The 23,272-nt window shown below is 45.2% G+C and overlaps 1 protein-coding gene across 2 annotated transcripts in view; it reads right to left on the bottom strand.

The window, feature by feature from the left end:
• The window catches only part of CDC16 (cell division cycle 16), a 28,940-nt gene extending 16,220 nt beyond the window's left edge, over positions 1-12,720 (bottom strand). The window contains exons 1-13 of one of the 2 annotated variants that reach the window (XM_067016242.1): positions 12,536-12,720; positions 11,228-11,282; positions 11,026-11,123; positions 10,211-10,429; positions 9,877-9,915; positions 9,473-9,613; positions 6,857-7,016; positions 5,778-5,869; positions 5,154-5,287; positions 4,247-4,326; positions 3,121-3,170; positions 2,189-2,262; positions 733-858 (exon numbers count right to left, since the gene is read on the bottom strand). In XM_067016242.1, the coding sequence (XP_066872343.1) occupies positions 733-858; positions 2,189-2,262; positions 3,121-3,170; positions 4,247-4,326; positions 5,154-5,287; positions 5,778-5,869; positions 6,857-7,016; positions 9,473-9,571 (815 nt within the window). In that variant the 5' untranslated portion in view covers positions 9,572-9,613; positions 9,877-9,915; positions 10,211-10,429; ... (1 more) ...; positions 11,228-11,282; positions 12,536-12,720. The remainder of the gene's footprint in view (positions 1-732; positions 859-2,188; positions 2,263-3,120; positions 3,171-4,246; positions 4,327-5,153; positions 5,288-5,777; positions 5,870-6,856; positions 7,017-9,472; positions 9,614-9,876; positions 9,916-10,210; positions 10,430-11,025; positions 11,124-11,227; positions 11,283-12,535) is intronic. The other variant, XM_059041772.2, reaches the window with a different exon arrangement.
• Between the last annotated feature and the right edge of the window lie 10,552 nt (positions 12,721-23,272).

The raw sequence follows: 23,272 nt of genomic DNA, 5'->3' as shown, positions 1-23,272 counted from the left end.
ACTGAGCCGTTTCTGTGTCGGAAACGGATCCAAGTCTTTAACTGGGACGACCTCAAGTATTCCTCACGGTAAGCCTAGGTGCGAAGTGTCACTATTACTCCTATTTTCCAAGAGGTACATAGCTTGCCAAGACCCCCAGGCAGTCTGGCTCGAGACCAGCCCTCCGCACCCCGGCACTGCCGCCGCCTCCCCACACAGAGGTGGGGCAGCAGACGCAGCCCGCACGAGAGACCGAGGCAAAGCAAAAGCGATGGCAAATCCAAAGAGTTAACAGGAATAACGGCAATGCTCTGCTCCCCGAGTAACAAGCTCCTAGGGCACACCGGTTAATCCCGACACGCTTAAGGCTCATAGAAATCGACAGCACTGGCAACGGCGCTCTAGAATCTGAATAATGAACTAAGCCACACGAATGCCTTCCGGACGTAAGCAGGGTATAAATAATAACTTTGCTCACGAATAGACTTTCACTCTTACCTGAGCGTGTGACAAACAGCTCCCACCCTATTCTGTTCCCTTAGCCTAACCTGCGCGCCCCCTTTTGTACCGGTTAAGATAAACTGCTAGGCAAAATCACTACACCAGCTTCTCTCCCTCTCACTTCCACAGTTATTGCACAATCGTAAGCTACTAACACGATACATTACCCTTTTGTTTGGTTTAACAACCAAATGGCAGAGACACAGTAATAATAAAATTTCGCTTTGCTTAAAATCAACCCGCTCCGCGCACCCTTTCATCAGCTGCGCTGCCGTGAAGTAAGCAGCCATCGCTTGGTCGTGTTCACTCTCAACTGCAAACGAATGCCCGTACGCGATCCACGCCGGCCCGTAGGTCTTCTCCAGCGTCGTAGCTTTGCTAAAGCAAGAGATTTCATTCGAGCGTGTGATATTTATTCTTAAATTGTTAGGTTAATTTTAGGTAAGTTCATGGTTTCAAGGACATCAGAGTTAATGAATGAGTCGTCAACGTATTAAACGCTAATGTAACATTTATGTTCATTCACTTGAAATAAAATGTTTAATAGTACAAGCAAATTTTTAAGTAATTTCAGGAGAGGTCCACAACTTCTTAGGTACTATAGTGGAACCCATTAGCTTTCTGTATAGAATTTACCAATATTACTGAATCCAGGGGCTTCATTTCAAAACCTAGTAGGTAAACGGTGGTAGCAGCAACCACTTAACGAAGGCCTGTCGTGTCTTACATGCATCACCTGACCCTCGTAACCTTCCAGAGAAATTACTCTTTATATTTTAACGCTCAGTATGCTGAGGCTGGAAAGGTTGAGCAGCATCCTACGGACGATTAAGAAGAGGTTCATGCAGGTTCCAGGGGCTGGACTATCGACATAGTCTTAAATAGTCTTCAACTAGGTGACCCACGATAAGGAATAAAGAGAACACATCACAAAACAGAGAAAATACAGGACGTGAGATTCCCACTTCTTAGCATTTTACTTTCTACGTTTTCCTTTACCCAAACGTTCCCTGTTCCCTGTAGAATCCATCACCGAATAAGCAGAGTCAAAGCGGCGCGTTCAAAGGGACTGTTAAACACGCGTCGCGCTGCTCCCGAAGAGCACAGGCACCCTTTTCCTAAACTGCTTAACAGCCAACTAATCAGAGCGCTCGCCCTAACTTCTTCCTATTTCTGTACTTGTGTAATTGAATAGCACTGGTTAAGTAGCTCGATCGGGCTGCATGGAGCTCCTCAAGCTAAAACCACAGCAGATCCTTACATAAACCAGTTCACCATGCCAAGAATTCTGTTTTATGGTCACATTTAGTGACCCTAACCTCACATAAAGTGCCATGTAATTTCACAACTATGAACAAAAGAAGTCCTAAGAGTAAGAGGTTAATAGTATCTCTATAAATAAAAAAACTTTCAAAATACTTTGTATTACTCCCTATTTTTTCATATTTATTCTCATTTATAAATAAAAGTTTAAATACATCATAAGCTCCTTGAGGACGAGGTCTATACCACTGACTACTTTTATCTCCCCTCATGGCATCTTATAAAGAGCAGGGTAAATAATGGACGCAACTGAATGGAATCTGAAGGAAACATTTATTCTTTCATACTGCTTTTAAAATACTACTAGTTACTGAATTAAAGCAGATGACCAAGAAATTACTTCCTGTAGGCTCACTACAGAGGGAGGAAGACAGTAAGTTCTTACCTGAGATATCTTCGGGCATGTTCGTTTTTATGACCGACCATGAGATAATAGCAGCCCACTGCAAACCAAGACACCTAAAAAGTTTAAAACGTACCATGACCAAAGACACTTAACCTTGAACCGGGAATCTGTAACAAGTCAGAGGTCCCAGCATATATTCTAGTTCAAGTCAGAAACGTCTCTGAGACAGGCTGTCTCCCAAGGGCCCTGGATGACAAGGGACCAGGTTCTCTACAGCTCTTGCCCCAGGTGCTGCCCACCGCACCCCCGCAGCACCCGAGTCTCTTCCTACTGCAAAGCCAGCCTGAGTCCCAGCCTCCCACCTGCGCTGTGCCTTCCCCGCCCCACCTTGGTTCTACAGATTCCACCTCTTTAGCTGACTTCTCTTGCACTGGTGCAGATTCTTGTCTGAGACTTAAACCCTGAGCCCTGACTTTTGTCTTTAAGGACATGGTTCCTGATTCCATTTTCAATTTCTAGGTCTTCATTCTGACCCACGGCAGTTTGGAAGACACAATGATTCAATTCAGTGCATAATTCAGTAAGTTATCATACATGTAACGTGAGAAAGCTACCAAGCAGTTATTAGCATTGCTTGTGAGAGGTATGAGTATGACTTTCACTTGCAATATTTAATTTTTCGGTATGTTAGCTGTTTCAAAATAATAAGCATATTATAACTTCTGTAATCATAAAAAATACAGATTTTTAAGTTATATACCAAAAAATATATACTTTCATGAATTGAAAAAGTGAATGTTGCTTCTAATTATCAAAAGCACTAGGAGATTCTGCTCCAACACCTTAAAATAAAACATTACTTGCTTGAATTTAAATTTAGCCTCTGTCTAAACACCTGTTAAGTATTTTCTTAAAGTTCAGGTAAGAAAAAAGACACTATAAGGGAAAAAAAAAAGTTTATATTTACTTACAGGATTACTAGGATATAAATCCACCAATTTATGAGAAAGATAGAAAAGTTCTACATTAGAGAAAAAGAAAGAATAAAATTATTCACAGCAAATGAACTTTAAGATACGAGTTTCCCCCAGTTACAGCTCTTCACAATCACATAAATCTTGTTCTCTCAGCAACGATTTCATACTTTTCTTTCTTCCCGGATACAGAATCCATTTACCTAATGCCATATAGAAACTCCACGGAGCAGACACTACAGCTGTTTCACGTACCCCCACACCCAACCCCTCACCCCACTCCAGGCACTAAGTGGGCGCTGAGCACATATCGAGTGACTAGCAGCCTGGATGAGAGGCTCTCGACAAAGCATTGCACGTGCTTAAGAGGCTATTTCAAGGGGCCTCGCCTGTCTTAAAGCCCAGGTTTCTTACTCCACGGGCCTAGTACAGACCGTCTTGACCACCCGCAGCCAATCTGGTTGGCCAAAGCCTCCCGTTTATTGGAGCGAGAAAGAGGATGTGCCCCTGAGTAACACAAAGTCCCAGCAAGTCACAGCAACGTCTCCTAGGGCTCAGCAGGCCAGGGCGGCTAGAGAGCCTGCACCTCCAGCCAGCTTCCCGGAGGCGCGAGGCCGCTGGTCCGCAGGCCATGCCGCGAGCAGCAGGGGCCCAGAGCGGGGGCGCCTGGCTAGTTTTCCTCCTGGCCAAGCTGACGAGTCAGTTTAGAAGATTTAAGGGCAAATACAGTCCAAACCCTGTAAATGTTTCTAGAATATGGAAAACGTGAGCAAAAAAATCTGCCCCATTCCAGTTTCTAAACAGTTACTGACTCCTGCCATACCAGCTCTCTTATGGATTTTACAAGAAAAAGAAAAAAGGCACACCTGCCACCCAATGCTCTAAAGCTAACATACCTTGGAGCACAAATTACATTTGAGAAAAGGAAGTAGGAATTAGGGATATAGAAACAGTGTGTTCTGCTGGGATAACAGAAGAGACTGCTGGTTACTTGGATAAGCATTTCTTCTCCCAGTTCTTAACCTGCAATCTGAATTATCTGGGATTTGTGAGACAGAATTTCCAGAGTTACAGAATATTTTTTGTCTTAAAAATTATTATTTTAATTTTTAAAAATTCTTACCATTTGCTTTATTCAGCTCCACAAGTGTCCCTATATGTACAGGTAAACAATTTGCATGGAAAGGATCTTTTTCCATTACTCTGAAAGTTAAAGAAACACACTATGTACATACGTACAAACAGTATGTAACAGCACTCATTGCAATTAGCTATGCTTGTTCAAACAGTCATTACCACATTACATACAATACTGTGGGCTAGAATACATTTTTACTTTCTTAACTCCATTATCTTCAAACTTGTTCAGTTAAGGCAATGATTAGGTTTTAAATGAAAGGGAAAATCCTGATTTATTCAGAAGCAATAAAAATAAACATCACCACATACATTCACTTTAAACTAACAGAACTGTACCACATAAAATAAGTGGTCTAACTATTTAGAAGGATCAAAAATAATATGAAATATTAAATGAATCCTAACTATCTGTCAATTAAAATTTTAGTGAATTCAAGGATTTTAAGCGACCCCAAAGATCCATGAAAAACAGTACATGTAAAGGACAAGTGTGAACTATGCACGTGGAAACACTGGTGCTGGGGGAGGAGGCTTGGCCCGTCAGTGAGCCTGGCACCCAGTACCTACAGGATTTTATTAGCCTCTGCTTTAACAAAGAACGGACTTTATAAAACTATGTGCCAGATGGTATTCTCAAACTTGCAAATTATCTCCTGGGAGGGACACGGATACTCCCGAGTTAATAGAATAAAGCAACAAATGTGCATACACCTGTGTCAGTAAATTGCTCTTGTGAGATGACACCCCCACCCCGTACTCTGCAAATGGAAAAAGCAGCTTAAATGATCATCCATCAGTTTGACGTTATTCAGAAAGCAGGTCCCACACATTTCTCCTGTAAAATGGACTAAACTCTACATTCCTGCACAAAAATAAGTGGATGTACTTACACAGAAGTCAGCTTGTAGCACATTTTAAAATCACAGTTATAATAATGTCTTTCAGCTAAAGACACGACCACATCCAGATTCTCCTGCAAACCATCTACAGACTCGGGGATGACAGTTTCACTAGGTTTATTATACTGAAACAGAGAAATGCAAACATGACTCAGTGTGCAGCAACGAACCAAAAGGCAGACTCAACTTGGCCCAAATGTTTCAAGGTTTAACACAATGACCCCTGTGAGATGCTCGAAACTTTTCTAACTTCAAGTATCACCAGTACTCCTCTCAGCAAGTCTAATTCTCTTCTCAGTGTTATCACAGAATTCCAGGGTAGGAAGTATTTTACAAAATAGTAGTTCGGGAAACATGAGGAAAAAAATCTTCACTTTCACACATCATTGATTCAATCTTTTAAAAGTATGAGTTATTCCTGGGAGGAAGACACATATTTTGGGAAGCTTTTTCAGGAATCACATCATATATTTTAAATAATCTAAATCTGTTCTTGCAAATGTGCTAAACTGATAAAAATGAATTTCTAAATTCTTAACCTGTGAAAGAATAGGACACACTTAATGAAATAAGATGCTTATACAAAGCAAATACTGACTTTCTGTTTTTACTTACCTTTTTCAATTTGTTCTCAAATAGAAAACGTAGCAATTCCTGTTCTTCGGTACAGAGCTTGCTAAGAGGTACTGATTCAAGAAGTTCTTTTTCTAAAAAATGTTGAGAAAAAAGGAACGTCCTCACAGTATTTATGGGGAAAAAAAATCAGCAATGAAAAATATTCTTCTATAGTTCTTGGTTTAAGTAAATTGAGCTCAAAAGAGAAAATAACAAGATAGAATGAACTGGAGAAAACTGAGACAGAGGTTCCAGACCCAGGTGATAAGAATCACCTTGAGGGCTCTGCATGAACCTGCCAGGCAATTCTAGTCATCACCAGACTTAAGAACCCCTAAGCCACTGTCCCACCCTCAGCACTACGGACACTGTGGGGACAATTCCCTGCCACGCTGGCTGTCCTACGCACCGCGAGATGTTTGCAGGACCTCTGGCCTCTACCCACTAGATGCCAGTAGCAACCGCCCACGCCCCACCCACGTGCAAGTTGTGACGATGAAACTCTCCCCAGACAGCGCCAAATGTCCTCTGCGGGGCAAAACCACCCTGGTTGAGAACCACGCATCAGGCTAAAATGTCTGAACGCCATTAACACAACACGTCCACTTTCTCTGCTTCTCTTGTTTATCCACCTCACACCACTGGCAACATACTAGGTCAACGGTTCTCAGCCCTTGATGGGCCTTAGGATCATCCGGGAGCTGTAAACCATCTGATGCCAGGGCCCCACCAACAGATTCTGATTCGACTGGTCTGCAGTTCGGACCTGCACAATGATGTTTTTAAAACTCCTGGGGGTTTAAAGTGCAGCCATGTTGGAAATCACTGAATCAGGTACTGAATCCTTTACAACTTTAAATCACTCATCACGTCACAATTCCTGAAGATGCTGACTGAAAGAAGCACTGCACGATATTGTATTTTGCAACGTGCTTCACGTTTGAAGATAGGAAGGAAGTTAATAGGTTTATTTAAACCTGTACATAATAGCCTGCTCTTGATTCTATAGATTTCAGGAAAAAAAAAAAATCCAAACAGTATTAATTGTGCTAAACATAAAAACACCTGGGTTTCCAAACCTTCTTGGGCTGTCAACATGTGGTGTGACGTTAAAAGATCAAATGCTTCAAAGCAGTAGACGTCAAGCTTCAAAGCTTCTTTATAGCTGTAAGTAGCGAGGGTTCGGTTATCTAGAGCATCATAGATTTTTCCTCGTAAAAGACAAATAGAACTCTTTATCTGTTGGAAAAATGATGAGTGACATACTAAGTCAGCACTACTGAAATTAATTTTTGATCAAAAATCATATATTGTCTGAAGGCTAAGACTTTTTTTTTTTTACATCTAAAAGGATGTGCTCCATCCAATGTCAGACACAATATAAATTAACAGAAACATAAAAGCAAAGTAAAAGTTCTCTCATCTATCTTCCTTAGGCTCTCCTCACTTCAACAAGCCTTTATAACTAGCTTACACGTTACTGCTACTTTGTTCATCACTTGTTCTGTCTCAAATAGGGTAATGATTTAGAGACAGCATACAGAGCATACGTATATTAAATCAAACACGAAGACCATTTGAGGTAGATCTCAATGAACGAAACTTAATAACTATTAGAAAACCGGCAGCAGTGCAGCACGGGGTTACGAGCATGGCCTTTGGGAACTGGACAGACCTGTGCTCGAATCCCGGCTGTGACACTTACAAGTGACCCTGGACAATGCTCTAACCTTTCGTGACGCAGTTTCCTCCCCTCATCTAACTCACAGGTTCTGTAAGGATCAGAGGTGGTACCATCTGTAGCCAGCACATGGTAGGCTGCTCACACAGCAGCCACCTCACTACGACCATGAACAGGAGGATGCAGAAATCTGATCTATGTTCCAGATTCTGAACCTCAAAAAAACAAATAAGTGAGCTTAAAGATGGTCCAGAGATGCAGCTAAAATTGGTAATGAGGACTTCCCTGGTGGCACAGTGGTTAAGAATCCGCCTGCCAATGCAGGGGACACAGGTTCGAGCCCTGGCCCGGGAAGATCCCACATGCCACGGAGCAAACTAAGCCTGTGTGCCACAACTCCTGAGCCTGTGCTCGAGAGCCCGAGAGCCACAACTACTGAAGCCCTCACACCTAGAGCCCATGCTCCGCAGCTAGAGAAGCCACCGCAATGAGAAGCCCGTGCACCGCAACCAAATGTAGCCCCCGCTAACCTCAACTAGAGAAAGCCTGCGCGCAGCAACGAAGACCCAATGCAGTCAAAAATAAACAAACAAATAAATAAAAATTGCCGTCTCTCAAACCACTAAAAAAAACAAATAAATAAAATTGGTAATGGGATTCATCATAAAATCACATTTCAAAAATAGTAGAGGATGGGCTTCCGTGGTGGCGCAGTGGTTGAGAGTCCGCCTGCCAATGCGGGGGACGCAGGTTCGTGCCCCGGTCCGGGAGGATCCCACGTGCCGCGGAGCGGCTGGGCCCGTGAGCCGTGGCCACTGAGCCTGCGCGTCCGGAGCCTGTGCTCCGCAACGGGAGAGGCCGCAACAGTGAGAGGCCCACGTACCACACAAAAAAAATAAATAGTAGAGGACACTATGAGAGAATCTTAGACCTATGCAGTATCCTATGAGTTACTAAAAAAAGTAAACTCATAAAATAAATAACGCATTACACATAAATCATGCATTTCTTAGCAGTTAATGGATAAGAGGTCCAAGAATAATGATAATCCTCAACTCCCTCATAAATGTATTTCTTCACAAAAAAATGTGCTTCTTAAAAAGAAAAAAACCTAAGAATGTAGAGTATTCCCACCTTCTTGAGATAAACAGTAGAGTAGCCAAGTTCCTTCACAGACATGTTATAAAGAACAACTGGGAAATGCGGGATTGGTGGGTAACAGCTAAAGGGTACAGGGTTTCTTGCTGAAGTAAAAAAAAAAAGTTCTCAAATTGACTGTGGTAAGGGTTGTACAGCTCAACGAATATATTAAGTTTATTATATATTAAATATATATTTATATATGTAAATATATATACTTATATAAACATAAATATATATTTATATATATATAAATAAAAATATATTAAAAACCGAGGTACTATGCACTTCAAATGCATGAATTGCATGCTATGTGAATTACACCTCAAGAAAGCTGTTAAAAAAAAAAAGAGTAACAGTCCAGATTAGCAATCTGACCCTGGATGTTATTTATCATGTTACACTGTATCAGTATAATCTCTGCCAGCAAGGAATTTGCAATGTTATGCAGGTATGAAGTATACAAATTGAAATACACAAAATAACATAAACAGTAACACCACACCACTCCCTGGAAAGAAACAGTCTAAGGTACTCAAGGTTTCTTGGGGGTAAGTACAAAACACTGTTGAAATACAGTAAGAAGGGAAAATATTATCCCACCTGTGGGGAGGAGTTTAAGGTATCAAATGTAAGAAGAAAGAGCTTAAGTCTGCCTATTTCAGATTCAAGCACCTGAGGACACAATGACAACTTCTAACTGATGGCTCAGAAACGTCTCAGAATCTTCTTGGGTTGGGAAAATTAAGTAAGTTGGCAATCAAACTATTTTAACATGATTGTACTCAAGTAAAAGAAGGTGATTTACATTTGCCTATCATGTGGGCAATTCTTGCTGATGTTACGGAAGCACGGTTATTACAGTATTACTTACTGAGGACTGTGACATTTCCCAGTCACAGGCGGGGTCTTTCAAGCTACTTTCATCCTTCAAGCATTTCTCAAACAGTCTTTTGTTGATCGGCTCCTCCATATCAAGAATATCAAGAGCCTGCTGATGTTCTTTTGCAGCAAACTGTGTAGAAAACAGAAATAGCATTTGTCAACCATGACTTCTGATGCTAGATACACACACAGTCACAGTAGATTTTAACAGGGTAATAAATATTATACCCACTCACTACTTAAATTTAAAATGCCCAAAGTAGAATTTTCTTCATGCCTATGAGCTTTTAGTAAATGGAGAGTCAGTATTTTGAATTCTCACACTCATGGGAGGGATGTGTAACATTCACATCATTAAGCCTTTATCAAATAAAACAAACAGAGCACACTTACATGGCATCTAGCTGCAAGGTAGCGACACGCTTCATACAACTAGGAAAGAAATTAATCTATTAAAAAAGTGATCAAGATAATATGCACCTTCAATCAAAAAGAAAACCACAACCACGAAGTGAAGAAAGCCATTTTCATAATTCCTCTTTTACTCTCGCAGAGAAAAAAAGCAGTCTTGTAAACCCATATTCATCATGAACCTACTGTTTACCAGTCACCAAGTATTCAAAAAGGAATAGGGACCTGCCCTCGAGGAGGTTGTGGCGGGGGAGACATAAACACAGCACAAAATTTCTTTCATAAGCTATGAAAGAATCGCATAAAAAATACTAACCAGTTGAATAAGAAAACATCTCCGGGGGGGAGAGGGCAACTGAGGACTTGGTCAGCACTCCAGCACTGAGTCTGAAGAACTGTCACACATCTAAGGAACTGCAAGCAGTCAGCATGACTGGGTACACATTCCATGCACTGATGGTGGTGGCGGGTCAGACACAGACTGGAGAGAAATCAAGAAGCACCTGGGGTGCCTATGAACGCATCTGACTTTATCCTGCGGGCAACAGGAAATCACTGAGTTACACTGAGTGACGTGATTAGATCTGTTTGAGGAAGACCACGCTTTGACAGTTTAAAAGATGAACTGGAGACAAGGAAGGTGGAGTGTGGGAAAGATGTCACTGGAGAAAAGAGAAAGGAGAGAGGCCAAAACAACAAAACAGACAAATTATGGGCCTGACATGTATGAATGGTAATGAGATAGAACGGACTATCCATACTTTCAGAGCTATTTAGGAAACAGAATGTTCAAAACTTAGTGATTAGATAGGGGGGTGGGGGGAGGGAAAAACAAAGTGACCGAGATTAGGAATAAGGAATTTTCTCTTGGACATCCTTGGTGGTCCAGTGGTTAAGACTCTGCGCTTCTAATGCAGGGGGCGCGGGTTCGATCTCTGGTCAGGGAACTAAGATCCCTTGTGCCATGCGGCACGACCAAAGAAAAACAAAAACGTACACAAGAAATTTTCTCTTTACATTTAATATGAAAAATTGAATCCTTAAAACTATTTTGACATAAAACGAACATATACCTAAAATACTAATCTAATAACATTTTAAAAAAGCTTTAAGGTTCATACAATCACTTACTTTGTCCAGTTTTCGTGACCGAAGTGCATGAGCTGCTCTATGATATTGGGCTGTCAGGTAAAGACACTGAGCCAACCAGTAAATGTCCTGGGGTTCCTCTGGAGGGAAAAGTACATAAATAGTCAGAGGTGCAAGGTAAAGTACAAAGTTTTTTAAGGATAGAGAGAAATCAGAAAAAAAAAAATTAGAATCTGTCACTTACCATGAGAGAGCGAGGCTACTTTATCTGCCCAAAATAGAGCACTCTGATACTGTTGCTGTATCCAAAAACAAACAAACAAAAAAGTGGTAACTGCCCTGTTACTTCAATAGTTTTAAACAGATAGATAATATTATTAGAATGCTACATAATACATCAACATCTCAGTACAGTAATTTTTTACGTGTAGTAAAGGGTCTATCAATCATATCTCTATCTTATATCTCAGGTAGGTGAGTTTTAGTTCAATGGTGCAATAAAAATATTATTGGAAGACCTTTTGATCTATACAGTTGAAGAAGGTAGTTTTTTTTTTAACTTATACATTGCAAAATTATATCAGCAGGTGTCTAAAGAAGTAGATAACTTAGGTGATCATTTTGCAACATCTAGCTATTAGTAAGGTTCTCAGTCTTTGCCTCAGTCCTCCTGGATGCAAACCAGCAACTCTGTTGCCAGTTTGGGAGGAGGAATGCTTCTGGGACGGTTACAAATCTGCTAAATGTTACTGCCTGGAGGGTGGAACCAGGCCTGTCTCCTTCCTCACTGCATCCCCAAGAGCCAGAGAAAAAATGCGCAGGAAGCATTTATTCAATTCAGCTGACTTATGGCAAACCAAAATACAGCCCTTCAGCGTGCTGCAAAACATTCAGCTGCTACATTTCACATCGAAAAGTTCACCGAGAACACGCTTTCCTCTCCCCTTCTCGGTTTCCAATTTATTGGGAGAGCATACATTTTACAAAAACTAAGTGACATCGCAGATTAAACTGATGCTGCTGATTCTGGTAACATTTCTTTCCCTTAAACACTGTTTGCTGTTCATCAAGAGGAGTACAGGGAATGAAAGTGTAGTTAACAGGAACTTTTTAAAGTACTGACTTTGAGACTACAGATTTGTTTTTATCTTTATTCAGTTAAATTCGGCCAAATAAGAATGACAACTAAACTTTTCAAAAATTTTCTATTAGCTAGCTAAATTCAAAGGCCACCCCGCAACTTTCATCCTAAAATAATCCTTCAACTTCCACTTAGCACGAAGTATGTACTGAGCACCTCTGCGTCCGGGGTGGGCCGGCTGCGGAGCGGGGCTTGAACACGTGTAAGGCTTGCCGCGCGCATTAGTGGCTTCACGCTCAGCGTTCCTCAGCCTCTCGGCTGCAGAGGGCGGGGGCTCGACCCCTCCCTTCGGGGGCTCTACCCCGTACCAAAGCCCAGGCCCTTAGGACCGCGCGCCGCCAAGACCCCGACAGCAGCCGCCCCTGCTGCCTCCCGAGCCCCGGCCCGCGCTCCCCGGATCAGGCCGCCCACCTGGTCCAGGTACTGCCGGACGCGCTTCCGCAGCCGCTCCAGGTTCATGGCTGCGTGGCCGGGGTCCGGCGCTCACCCTCCCTCCTGCTGCCCGCCGGGCAGACCCGGCCCCCGCGCCGCCACCGCCCCGCGCCCGAAGCCCGGGACCGACCCCACCTGGCAGCGCGCGCAGCCCGGAAACTCCCGCTCCCGGCCCCGCCCCGCCCCGGAAGTCGTCCGCAACCGCGTCCCTCCTGGCGACGGAAACGGACTTCGCGCCGTTAGTACCGGGGCTCTCTCTCGGCCCTTGGGTAGCCGGGCTTCTCGTGCGGCCGTAGACTCCTTTCCTCTGCAACTCACGCCGCCGCGGACGCTCAGCCAATGACGTGTCCGTGCGCGATTCGCTAATTAGCTCGTTCGGAGGCGGGAGCTTGACAGCTACGGCCCCGCGGGTTCCGTGGTTCCAAGTGTGACTCGTGTTTCCCGTGTAAAAACGGCAGTAACCACCTCAGAGGCTGGTTGTGCGGACCGGTGGGTGCACACGCCGTCCCGGCACGTGATGTAAAAGTTCTGCCTGTGGTCGCCATGGCCAAGTATCCCTTTCAGATTGTCTTGGCAAAACCCAGAGGCTCATTCCTCAACCTCAGGTAGAGGAACCTGTGATCAAAAACGAGTAAGAACTGGAAAAGCGGGTCTATTAAAACCTTGGATCCATACAGTGGAATATTATTCAGCAGCAACAGTGAATGAGCTGTTGACACATGTATGAACCTTACGCTGAGTGAGAGAGGCCAACCGCAAAGGACCTCATGTTGTATGATTCCGTTGACAGATTCTCTCATTGACGAAAGTCTGCCCAGGCCCCCCGAACTTTTTTCATCTAGGCCTGGCTTCTGGACTTCCATGTTCCTTTCTGCATTGTCCAATTTTTGCAAGAATTCTGGTAAGTCGGTTTAGCCAGAATCCCCCACCCTGTATGTACCTTCCTCATCCACTACAATTTCCCAGGTGATATCTGATCACCCTGGCCCGCCTTCGGGGAGAATCCTCCTAAGCCCTGATGCTTCCTCTTAGCCACTTCCGACTGGTGGGCCCCCACCCGGCTCTTTGGCTATACATTCCCACCTGCCTATGCTGCGTTCTGAGTTGACCCCAATCTCTCCCTCACTGCGGATTTCCATCTCAATGGTCCCTATACCTGTGTTGATAGTTCTCCACCTTTGAATAAAATCTTACAGTGCTTTAACAAAGGTCATTTGAATATTTTTTTCTTTAACGCCATTTAAATGAAATATCCAGAATAGGCAAATCAATGTAGACAGATAGTTGAGTAGTAGTTGTCAGGGGCTGGAGTGAGCGATGGGGTTGGGCGGATGATAAGTGACCGCTAAAAGGTCCGGGACTTCTTTCAGGGTTATGACGATGCTCTAAAATGGGTTGTAATGGCTGCTGCATAGCTCCGTGAATAAACTAAAAGCCACGAACTCTACACTTTAAACTTTATGGTACGTGAAATATATCTCAATAGAGCTGTTAGAAACCCCTTTTTTGACGAGTTGAACACAGAAAGAAACATCATTTGACAAACATGTTTCACTTGACTTAATCTGCACAACATGGTGCTAGCAGTTAGCTGTGCAAAGATGAAAAAGTTACGCACACTACCCGAGAGCAATCTCTGCACGTGTGAAATGTTCAGTCTAGTAGAAGGAAACGTGTGTAAATAAGTAAGTGCAAAGTGCAAAGATGCAAGACTCAGGAAGGAGTGGAGCGACCAACAGGGAGCAGTCAGTACCACCCCAGTGAGAAGTCCAGTGACATGCAAGCCATTGAAAGGGAGATGACGGAAGCTGAACCTTTCCTTCCCCATAATGAAGTTCAACTTTTAAAACAAAGGCAATGCATTCTCATTACCTACAGACAATTTAATGTAGACAGGCAAACAGCAAATGAAGTCAAAAGACAAGCTAGGGAGAAATTTGAAATCTACCATAAGATGCTTATTTCCTTTAGATGTAATAAGCCAATATAAAGAGACTGATGGCTCAAGAGAAAAAATTGGGTAAATGACATGAAACTACATTTCATAGGGAAAGAAATGCAAGAGAATTCTAAACATATGAAAGAAAACTCAACTTCACTCATCATAAAAATTAAAATAGTGAGGTATCACTTTATATAGCAGCAAATATCAAAAAGTTTGGCAACAATATGTTGGCAGGAGTAGGGGAAACAGGCCTCCTCATATATTGTTTTTGTGAGTGATGCTGATATACTCTCTATGGTGAACAAGTTGGCATGTCTTCCAAAACTAAACATGTACATACTCTGCCCTAACGCTTCCAATTCTGGGAAACCTCTCATAGAGATGCAGGTTGCAGAGTGCAGAGTGCCCTGCCCATATGGATAGTCAGTACACCATTGTCTGCAGAACCAAAACTTAGGGACAATTTAACAACCCATCAGGGAAGAAACTGATTAAAGAAGTCGCAGCAGACGCACGTAGTGGAATACCATGCAACTATTTAATAGAACGAGGCAATTCTACATGTGGATATGGAAAAACCTCCAAGATATATTAAGGGGGAAAAAACAAGGGCTAGGGAAGTGTTTATCATATGTGACCATTTGGGTAAAATAGAAAACTAAAGAATGAGTAGAAAGATCATTAAACTATCCCTGGGAGGACAAATTAGGCCCTTGGCAACAGTGCAATGCCTTCTGGGAGGAGTGCTGGAAGTTAAACGATGGTGGACGTGGGAGAGACTTTTCCCTGGGTGCGTCTTTGAGCTTTTTGACTTTCAGACCATGTACTGTATTCCCTTTTAAAAGTAGATACAGAGGGCTTCCCTGGTGGCGCTTCCCTGGTGGCGCAGTGATTGAGAGTCCGCTCTGCCGATGCAGGGGACACGGGTTCGTGCCCTGGTCCGGGAAGATCCCACATGCCGCGGAGCGGCTGGGCCCGTGAGCCATGGCCGCTGAGCCTGCGCGTCCGGAGCCTGTGCTCCGCAACGGGAGAGGCCACGACAGTGAAGAGGCCCGCGTACCGCAAAAAAAAAAAAAAAAAAAAAAAAAAACCCACAAAACTATCACTGTGAATTGTTGTGCATTTTCTACTCTCCTTTCTGTGCTTTGAATGTACATATGCACATTTACAAATATATCTCTTTTTCTTTTCTACACAAATGAGGTGATACAGTATGTAATTATTCTGAGAATTGCCTTGTTCACTGGTATACCTTAGAGAAGTTCCCAGGCAGCACCTGCTTTGTTCTTCCTGATGACTGAAAAACGTTTCACATTATATTCATCAGACTAGGTGGAGTGATGATGTTTTACGAACTAACACTTCAGGTCACACCTCAGTGGCTGTGGCGGTTGATTTTAGGTATCAGCTTGGCTAGAGCACAGGATGCTGAGATCTCTGGTTAAACATTATTCTGGATGTGTTTGTGAAGGTGTTTTAGATGGAATGAACGTTTGAATCAGTAGACTGAGTAAGGAAGATTGCCCTCCCCAGTGTGGATGGGCCTCATCCAGCCCATGAAGGAGCTGAATAGAACGAAAAGGTACAGCCAGGAGCTTCCCTGGCGGCCCAGTGTGGTTAAGACTCCACTCTTGCACTGCAGGGCGCACGGGTTCAATCCCTGCCTGGGGAACTGCGATCCCCCGGGCCGCATGGCGCCGCCGAATGATAAAGGCAAACAAACAAATAAAAAAGACACATGTTGCTTATCAGAGACACAAGTCGGTTCAAAATCCATTTGATACAATCACCAGTTAACAAAATAGTGGAGAAAAACGTGATTTAAGAAAAAAAAAAAAAAAAAAAAAAAAAAGAAGGTGCAGCCAGACAGAGGTTGTTGCTCTCTCTGCCTAACTGCTGGGTATTGACCTTCTCCCGCCTTTGGACTCGGACTGGAACCCGCAGCGTCAGCTCTCCAGGTCTCCAGCTCGCTGACTCAGACCCTGGCACTGCCCAGCCTCCGCCACTGCACGAGCCAGGTCCTTACAGCAGGTTAACGTGCGTGTCGTCACAGAGAGGCATGTATCTGAAGATAGCAACCGTCTCCTCCAGGAAACTTGGAGCCCCCCCAAGTTGGGCTCACGTGTCCCTCCGATACGTTTCAGTAACACCATTGTGACTGCCGGTTCATTTTGTCACGGTGCCCCGTCGTCTACATGTCCCTTGGGAGCAAACACTGGTGGGAGGGAAGGAGGGGAAATAAGTAGCCAGCCACCCCTGGTAGAGCTCTAATTTTGTTTCCTAATCTCCAAGCGCTACCTGAAGTGGGTGGCGACTAATGTCAAAGCGTGGGCAGGGCTGTGCTCCTTCTAGAGGCTCTAGGGGAGAATCCGACCGCTTGCCTTCTCCAGCACCTAGAGACACCCGCACTCCTTGGCTCCTGGTCTTTAAAGCCAGCAGCACAGCATCTTCAAAGCTCCCTCTGATTCTGACCCTCTTGCTTCTCTCTCACACTTATAAAGACCCTGTGATTATAGTGCTTCCACCCCAATTACCCAAGAAAACTGCCTTATTTAAAACCCTTAACTAAGTCACCTCTAAAAAGTCCTTTTTGCCACTTCAGGTACCATATTCACAAGTTCAGGAATTAGGCGCGGACATCTTGGGAGCTGTTTCTATGCTCTCACCACATTACATAGCCTAGTCGGCCACCCAAAGGCACGCCTTTATTACACCAGGGTAAGAAAATATAAATGAATCAGACAAAAGCCATCCTTTCTGCTGGAGGCCAACTCAAAGTGCACGGACTGCCGTTTCCAGGACCGTATTTTCTTTCCAGCACCGTAGGCAAGTGCTTTGCCCACTGTTACTGGAGTGTAGTCGTGGTGTGGGGAGGGCCGCCAGAGGCAAACGTGAAGGTCCTATGAAAACCTCAGAGCCACACCGTGGGAGGCAGCAAGTGTGCTGTCTGGTGGGAAACGGTCCCTGAAGTGAGACTGCCTCGGTTCAGATCCGGAGCACAGGTTCCTCAACCTCTTGGTGTGTCATTTTCCTCATCTGTCAAATAGCCCGCACTTCATAGGATTGAGGTGTGTGAGGCCTTAGCGAGATCATTCATGTAAAGTGCTTAGAATAATGCTGAACACTTTCTTGGGATTATATTAACATGAATATCAGGATATATTGCATTGCATTCCACGGTATTATATTATGTTATGAGTGGCCTTTATTGCTAGTGGCAATAGCTGTAGTAGAAGTCTTGCTAAGAAGCCTGGGTGACACAAACCGGCAGCGTGAAAATCTGTCTCAGCCATTTCTGGGTCCATCTCAAGGCTGGACAGTTTGCTCCACTCCACTTGAGGTCTCTGCACCAAGACAGCTCTTGTTTACCTCCTGCCCCACTCAGCGTCATGGAATGGCTAAAAAGCAGTGCCCAGGCTGCCAGACAAAGTTTCTGGCATCTCAGGTAGGCCCGGAGTCTCTCTGCTGTGCTAAGGCTGGCCAGGTGACTTGTCATAGCCAATTTCCTGTTCAGTGTCTTCACCGAACACTTTTTTTTAATTAACTTATATGTCTGTGTTAAAGTCATATATTTGAGATGAATAATTAGTAACATCACAAATATAATCTAAAATTTTCTTCCCATCAAACTCATTTTTAAAAAGACAAAATAAAACAGTGAATTCAGTTTGGATTACAAGCCCTCAGGAACTGAATCTTACTGACATTTTCCAGAAGTGTTTGAGGATCATATATCTTTTATTTCATTCCATGAGGCCAGGCTCTCCAAATGTCTTCAGGTTTTAAAAGCTTTGCTGCAAAAGGATTTAATAAAGTAAACACACCCTTGAAAGCACAGCTTATCACTTTTTTTCCAGTTTGTTCTTTCCCGTGCTTGATGGCAGCTACAGAAACTTCTCCACTGCATGCAAATCAAGATGCTCTCTGTGACACTTGACTACGTGAAGAATCTAAACCTTGGAAGAGTTTCATTTCAAAGTCCCGAGAATCTTTAAGCAGCGCGCGCAATATACCCAAACGAGATTTCTCCACTTTCCAAGCGGCCTCCTATGCAGCACACCGCTCACCTCACCACCTCGGGGGGTGTGGCAGTGTCACCTCCTTGCAGGACAGGGGTCTGAGTCCCAGGGCTTTACTGAAGGGTCTTGTGCCCTTTCTGGCCACAGCTCTGAAGGGGCAAGCAGGACCCTTGGCTACAGGAGGATTTTTGCTAATGAGCCCACAGCATCTAGTTAAGACCATTTCTTTATCAAATGCTGTTGCTGGAAATATTTATAAACCATATTAGCCTACATTAGCGAGTTAGTCGGTGTGGTAGGGGAACCACAGTGAGGCAAGGTTCAGCTCCAGGTGTGTCTCTCTAAGATCAGTGACGAGGAAGCAGCAGCAGGTGGCAATGGGTATAGGAGGGAAAAAGTGCAAGAAGAAACCAGGAGGCCGCCGTAGACTGAATATTTGTGTCCTCCCCAAGTTCATATGTTGAAACCTAACAAAGAATTAGGAGTTACGAACACCCGCTCCTCACCTGCCTCGGGACTGTGGCCTGTTGTTTGCCCAGCAGCTCCAGGCCAGTGTCGGCGTGGCCAAAGGGCAAACTCCTCGGCCACCCAGAACCATCTCCCTCTCCCCCTCACCCCCCCATCCTCCCCCTTCCGTGGCCACGGTAGCAGTGGGAAGGTGGCATGGTCTCCCTCCCCTCGGACGGTCAGTTGCTTGGTATCCAGGTGGCCAGCCCTGTGTCCTCAGGGGTCCTGGGTGCCAAGGCCCAGCCAGCTACCTCAGGCCAGACTGACTCCTCTGGGCCTCCCCGTCAGAAGGAGCAGAAAGTTTTCCTTCTGGAATAACAACTTGATCTGGACTGGGATCTGCCTTCCCTGCCCTTCATGTTTCTGTGGACTTTGCAGCTGCTGCCTTTGTCTTCGGGGCTCTAACCGAGGGTGTGAAGTAAAACAGCAGCCCGTGTCCACAGGGCTCACCGGACCCACCGCGCACGGGGAAGGTCACGTCATTTTCGGCAGCAGCAGTTTAACAAGATGTACAGCCAGGTGGGCACCTGTGTGTGCGGTGGCAATGATGCTCCCTCAACTTTGCCCCCTCACACCTACAGCTGTGACCTAAATGCACCAGTTAGAGGTCACAGCTCAGGCGTCTGAGGGGCGGTAAAGGCCAAGGGCCAGTGAGGGGCGTGGCACAGCGGGCGGGGTGCTTCCCTTACATCCCTCTAATTGCCTGTTTTGCAGCAGGAGTCATTTCCACTGTCTTCGAAGCGGGACGATGAAAAATCACACGTGGAAAGAGAACAGGACCCTGGTATCATCAATCGAGTCATGAATTGCATTAGAAAATAGTACAATTTCATGCAAGAGTTTCAAAACCCCTACCCCATGACCCTTCCTGCGTGTTAACTTGTCTGAAGTCAGCCGAATACCGGGGAACGGCTGCCCATTGATATTTTTATAAAGTACTAAGTTTTGTGAAATTGCCTGTGTATAAATAAGTCCCTGATTTGCTGTTTCTTTTAATGAGTCCTTCCTTAAACAGTCCATGAAATACAGTCAGGAAAACAGGACACGGATTTTCAGTCTGACCAGAATATTAAACATCTCAAGGGGTTTCTCAAGAATTTAAATTACTCAGGAAAGAAGAGAGAACAATCTTGCTCACAGGAGTGAGAAGTGATGTGATCAGGCCACTGCAGGAGAGTAATTTAAGAATTACTAGACTTCTATCGGCTAAAGTTGAAAGGACACAGATAATTCCTAAGAAGACAGTGATTTGCAAATATTCTGTTGTCGTTTTACAATGACAACTCAATAAATTTGGGATTAACCTCTATCCAAACATCAGAAAAACATTGTTTTTTTTTTATATTGAGCTGTATGAGCTGTTTGTATATTTTGGAGATTAATCTCTTGTCAGTTTCTTCATTTGCAAATATTTTCTCCCATTCTGAGGGTTGTCTTTTCGTCTTGTTTATGGTTTCCTTTGCTATGAAAAAGCTTTTAAGTTTAATTAGAAGTACAATTTTTAAAAAATAGCAGCAGTACATCACTTCAAAAAGGTGTGAAAGTGTTTAAGCTAGAGATACACACACATCCTTGTACATACCTGCATGTACGTGGTCTTATTAGCAGCCGAAACTTCCTCCACACCTGGTCCTCAGATATCTAGATTTTGTGGGGCAAATACTTTTTAGCTACTCAGGGTGGGATAGAAGTTCCACAAGAGTCCGATTTAGGGAATAAAAGGGTGGTTGCTGAACGGCTGATAAGGGCAGTTGGTCCAGCTTGATGAAGAGGTCCTGGTTTTGTTGGGTGTGAGGTGCCAACCGAGGGCTGGAGTGGAGCTGCCAGGGAAGAAGGGACATCTAAGCTACACAGGGAAAGAAGGAAGCAGAGAAAGGAGGAGAGGCATTGGAACTCAGAGTACAGAGTCAGGGGAGCAGAGATATTTAACGAGAACTTTAAAGGAGGCTTACTGTGTGGGGCTCCATCTACACCACCATTTCTCTCGTTCCATGAAGCTGTCGGTGACTCTACACTTACGTCAAGTGTGTGTGGGCAGGAAGTCTCGTCCAGCGCTGCCAGAGGCCTACAAGGAACAGAGTAGGCTGCCCTGGGGTTCACTGGGGCTGGGTGGGGCCCGCGCTATCCGAGAAAGGGAAACCTAGATGCTTTAGGCAGTGGGGAAGGGATTCAATAAACATCAAAAGCCATGGTGTTCCAGAGGAGAAAGAGGAGAAGCAATGATCTTTCACACCAGTGACAGAGGTCAGGCGCTACCCCCCCCCCCCCACCGTGCACCTTCGGAGAAAATGTGCCTTGTGCCAGCAGAGGACACTACCCTGTGAAAAAGGAAATCGTCGGGAGGAAGAGACACAGCAGTGCGTACACCACCGTCTGAATTCTCTTCCGGCAGCAACGTGATGAGCTGTGCTTCACGTGGAAATGTTACTCTGAGTGGGTTTAATAAGGATCTGAAGGGGATCCGAAGACGCCACAGCAAAACACAGCGCTTGGGCTTTTCTGATCATTCGGAGAAACAGCAGATGCGCTCTCTGCCCTCCCCCCTCCCACCGCCTAAAAGCAGGCCGTAAATTTACCTTGACAAGGATGCCCTCCTGCACCAAGAAGAGGACGACGCTCTTAGCACCAGAGACCGGAGGCAGCGGAAATGGGTCTGCAAGCAAACCTACGAGGCCACCCTTATCTCCCGCCCGCGCATCCCCCGTCACGGCTCCACGGGGCTCTCTCCAGCCCAGGCCCCTCTTTCTTGTCACCCCCCCACAACTTAGAGCTCTTGGTTTAAAAAGGTACGTAAGGTCTTGAGTCTGTTGGTTTCTTCAGGTTTTCATTTTCCTTTTGAAGGCTCCTATGTTCACTTAAAATATTAAATAAGCTTTATGATTCCCTCCTGTATTTGACCCGTCATTTCAGGCCTTCGGCTGGCCACAGATCCTCGGAGGGTAAAGGGAAGCTTTTTCCTCCTCACAGATCTTATTCCTGCTGCTTCTAAACACAATTCTGTTAAAATTCCTGGGGACTCTAATATTTTCCCAAATTGGGTTTCATGACTTGGAGACCCTCATTATAAAACAACAACAGCCCTACAGCCGTGCTGAAGAGCTGCTGATCTGAGCGCAGGTCGCACGTGACGATGGGGTACTTTCATCCTTCGCTATCAGGCCGCAGTATTTTGGGTGACCCAGTACGTTTTGGTTGAGAACAATTGATTAGTTTGCTACAATTCACAAATTGATGAAGATATTGGGAAAAAAACATGAGAAAAAGAGTGCTAATTAGGGGGACTGGAATTGTGGGCTCCTGGACAGTTCTCATTAAACTGTAGGAAGGGAGGGAACTGGGGGCTCCGCGGTGCCACCCCGTGCGGCAGCCCTGCCCGCTGGGCTGCGGTCCCCGCGGCCACCACCAGGGGGCGCTCCGCCACTGGCTTCTCCGAGGCCCGCGGGCCCAGCGCCGAGCGGGTCGGTTCCGTGGACGCCTCGGGCCGGGCCAGGCGAGGGGCCTCGGGAGGCTGGCAGGAGGGCCGGGTCAGAGGCCCTGAGGACCGGCGAGGCCCTGTCTGTTTCAGCCACTGTTTCCAGGGTCAGTTTGCTATGTGGCTTCCCCACCCTGCTCCTGGATTTTGTGGAAGTGAACCTGTTTTCTAAGTAACTAACCAAGAAGTGTCGTTCAGCTTCTACAGCGTGTTTTCAGGACTTTGCAGTTGATATTGGGAAGAGGAGACAGACAGCGCACGGCGACCGTCCCAGCTGATAGGGACCAGGGCTGCGGCGGCTTCCTGAGCTGCCTGACTGCACGGGCACCACGGCCTGAGAACACACTGCAGTTTGTTTCTTTCACGTCACCTTCAAAGGCAGTTGCTCTTGTTTCCCAGCGGTTCAAGCCCGTGTCAGTCTCCAGATTTCATCGTTTCGACGTGCACCCTAGGCTCTGCCCACCCGGCCAGTGGACCCGAATTTCTCACAGGAGTTTGCTTTCTCTGCTGGGCACCAGGCCGGACCACTGTTTCTGGAAGTTAGAAGTTATAGACCTTCAGCACCGGACACTCTATCCAGCGCCCACATCTGCATTTCCAGAACATTCCCTCACATGCAGGACTCTGCTCGGCAACCAGAGGAGGGGCCTGCGTGCCCTCCGAGCCGGAGGAAGGGAGGCCGCCATGGCAGAGACCTCCTTCTCCGTCTGGGATACAGGGATCCGGGAGCCCCAAGGGCGGCCTTATGTGGCCTTTCTGGGGCCTTTGGCTGA

This window comes from Kogia breviceps, chromosome 16 (genome assembly GCF_026419965.1).
Source record: "Kogia breviceps isolate mKogBre1 chromosome 16, mKogBre1 haplotype 1, whole genome shotgun sequence".
NCBI lineage: Eukaryota > Metazoa > Chordata > Mammalia > Artiodactyla > Physeteridae > Kogia > Kogia breviceps.
Note: the sequence above shows the minus strand (reverse complement) of the source record. Positions and strands in the feature narration are given on the sequence as shown.